At 32.8% G+C, this 3,669-nt stretch overlaps 1 protein-coding gene across 1 annotated transcript; it reads right to left on the bottom strand.

Moving 5' to 3' along the window:
• Window positions 1-1,631: 1,631 nt before the first annotated feature.
• LOC111391840 (nuclear transcription factor Y subunit B-4-like) lies at window positions 1,632-2,155 on the bottom strand. Its single transcript, XM_023017116.1, has one exon. It carries the CDS (start codon window positions 2,136-2,138, stop codon window positions 1,755-1,757), a length of 384 nt encoding a protein of 127 aa, XP_022872884.1. The 5' UTR covers window positions 2,139-2,155; the 3' UTR covers window positions 1,632-1,754.
• Between the last annotated feature and the right edge of the window lie 1,514 nt (window positions 2,156-3,669).

Raw genomic sequence — 3,669 nt, forward strand, 5'->3', positions numbered from 1 at the left:
AGAAATTGAACCCTAACTATGTGCAGTGTTCGAAACTACAAATCAAATGTAACTGAGACAATTAATGAAAAAGAATAAGGGAATCGAAATATATAATCAAACTATTGTAGACGTAACGAAAAAAGTTTTGATCTTTGGATAAATATGTACAACATAAGTCAAGTTGAAGTACACAGGAGTTACCAAATTACCTCAACATTTGGGGAGATGACAGAACTAAACCATGTTACGGATTAGCCAACTAGAAGAGAGATTGGAACCAACACTCATAGATGATCCAACCAGATGAAATTAAGGATTAATCGGGAGGTAAACTTAAGAAATGACGGAATTGAAAAGCTGCTGAGACTAATGAGATGAGTACGTAGATGATGCTCATATATAAAGAAATCAATAAATTGTACAGAGTTGAGGTTCCATCCAAAAATGTTAACGTGGTAGGTGTCATCTACAAGATGTCTAACTGATGTGGGACTTAGTTTGCACTTTGGCAACACGAATAGGGCAAAACCAGGCAAGCATGTCAGAGACCCGCGCCATTAAATGTAGAGGAAGCTTGAATAGAGACACAAAATGAACCACAGCGTCTGCCACTGCGGCTCATCACCACCAGAAAGATAACCATCATCCACACATCAACAAAAAACATAACAAACAAACCAAAATAAAAAAAGAACAAAGAAGGCAAAAAATAAAAATACCACAGACTGAGAAAAAAGGCTGCTGAAAGCCCATCTTCCCTCAAATGAAACTATGTTTTTAGGTAATCAACTATTTAAGAAAACATTGATTACTGCTGATATTTTGTCTCTCGTGTCATATTCGAAATTATAAATTGAACATAACTATGAAAACCATGAATTTACTAAGAGAATTTGTGAATTTTTTTTGTATATAATTTACAAAGAGATCAATCCTTTATTTTAGGGTTTAGGGAAATAAAATTTAGTAATTAGACAATCCAACTATAAAAGAAATAATCACAAATTTTTTTCAACATCTATATGTTCAGAAGGTATGGCCAAATATGCAAATTTGTTTCCCTCTTTTTCTATTATAAACAAATCACTGTATTTTTAGTTTGCCATTGCAAATTAAACCCAGAATTCTATAGGATATGATGGATTTCAGAAAGTAAACTAGAAGCTGAGGGAGACGAGTACAGTTGGATGACTGAAAGTGTAATTTTATCCTTATTTTCGTTGATCAAAAAATGAGCAATAGCCATAAGGATTATCTACGATCAGCAATGCAATTTGAACAATGACATCATTATCCTGATTGTATAGCCAAGATCAAGTTAGAACCTCTTACTGAAGCTAGTACAGATCTAGAGGGAGAATCTGAGAAAGAGAAAAAGAGATCCGATTTGCATTTATCCAACTCAAACAATAGATGAAGAAATAAATTTTACAATGTTAATAATGTTCTTTGGATTGGGTTTCATTAATCTCATAACAATTAGCACTTTCTTTATGCTTATAAATCAAATACAAGCTCTGCATTCCCAAATCTTCAAAAACTAAAGAAAATTTTTATCAAAAAAAAAAAAAAAGAAAAAGAAAATTAGTAAAGTTACATATATCATCGAGATATCTTTTGATGTAACAAGGTACATAGCTTCCTTAAATTCCAAAAGTTGCAAGAAAAAGAGGATTCATTCATCAATGAAAAGTTTGAAAAATCACCTTCAAAATACTTGTCACAGTTCATTTAAGGGCCCGTTAAAATCTTGTACAATATTTACTCAACTCTTACTTCGGTTTAGCAGATGAGCTTCCGCCCTTCTCAAGAATTCCGAACTCTAATAGGGCAGAAGATTTGGGCTTCAGGCCGAACCCATTGCTGTTGACTCCATCTTTTTCTTCACTACTTGAGGCTTTCTTTTGTTCAGCTTTCTGTCTTTCAAACTCCCTAAACTTGTGCAAGTAACTCGACATAACCTCGGAGAAGTTATCAAATCCTAATGTACTCAGAGCCCAACAAATGTCATCTCCATTCACTGTTTTTCGATTCTCCTTGTTACATTTGTCCGATGCTTCAGAGCTTACAAAACTTATAAATTCTGAGACACATTCTTGCATTGTTTCTTTAGCTTCTTTGGAAATTTTGGCATTCCGGGGGAGGATGCGCTTCATGATCCTACCTACATTGGCTATTGGAAGCAATTTATCTTGCTTGTCAACCATTTCTAGAAACAGATGCTATCAATTAGGTCTTCTTTTAACCCGTATACATGTAACTTATATATATATATATAAACTTCTATACAGTGACAGTGACACGAGACTGACACGTATTATAAATTTATAGGAGGCATTTTTATAATATTATAAGCATTACTACAATTCTCATGTACATGAAATTAAGCTAGATATGTGAGGATGCAAGAGCACTATCAAGAATGGGAGGCATAACTTGGTGGTTTATGCATTATTGGTATGTATGTCATGTCAATGGCCCTAATTGCAAAGTGATTGTTCTTTATATATATATATATATTATAGCTCTATAATAGTATAATATGTTGCTTTATACTCTAATGGCCTATGACATCAATAGGGGTTGGTTTTATCTGAACCACACTAGAACCAGACTCAACTATTTGTTGCATTCGATTCTAGTTAAAAGTAGTTGAGTTCTAGGTTTTAAATTGAGAACTGAGTAGTTTTGGTCTACTTCTAGATGCTAACTACATGATTGAATTTTGATTCGATTTCAAAATTAAGTTCTTATAATATCTCAAATAAAGAATAATTTGTATGAATTTATATTCATTTAGAATAATTAACAATTTTGTCACCTTAAGAAACGTGTAAAAAGGTGAAAGAAGAAAATTTACACACCTACAAACCAACGGTTCTACTTTCGTAGTTCAATTTCTAAGAAATTCGAATCGAACTATCCACTATTTACCTCTGTCCTTGGATCCAAATTCTCCCACCCCGACCCCACAGAGGTAAGAAGAAAACAATCTGATTTTCATTTTGAACATTGAAAACAGTCTGATTACAACTTGTTTGACTAAATTTTTCTCTCGTGACACGGTAAAACCGTTCACTCACTGATATGGACATGAGAATCTAACTTACAGTTATTTACAAATGTGAAATCATAAGTACGATTCTCTCCAAGTGGACAAGATAAAATTTTCCATTGTGGATAGGAGAATATTTCTAGCTTGTTTGATAATCATTATTGTAGAAAAAAAGTTTTTTGAATAGTGATTTTTAGGAGAATTTGTGATTAAAAAGTAATGAAAAGTTTTTAGTATACATGTAAAATATTCTATTCTATAAATGTGTGATTAAAAATGATCCTCGAATAAATTATAAAATAAATTAATGTGTTTCAAGCGGCACTAAATCCACTAGGACTCAAATTCACAATCGGGTTTTTGGGAATGAAATGACTTTAGAAAACTGATACCCTAAAGAAATGGTTGATATGGTCCCCCACCTCTTCCCAATAATGAATAATCTCAGAGCTTTAACACTCCCATTGGGTCTAATCTTGATTATAAAATTGTTAGTACAGTCTAAAATGAATGGACTGCATTGATGCACGTTTGCTTGTTCTCTGATGGATTTAGAAATAGTTTTTGATTGGCTAAAACTGGGGTTTTGTCAATCTATTTCAGTCAAATTCTTGAGCCATGGAATCTGATTC

This window comes from Olea europaea, chromosome 3 (genome assembly GCF_002742605.1).
Source record: "Olea europaea var. sylvestris chromosome 3, O_europaea_v1, whole genome shotgun sequence".
Lineage (NCBI taxonomy): Eukaryota > Viridiplantae > Streptophyta > Magnoliopsida > Lamiales > Oleaceae > Olea > Olea europaea.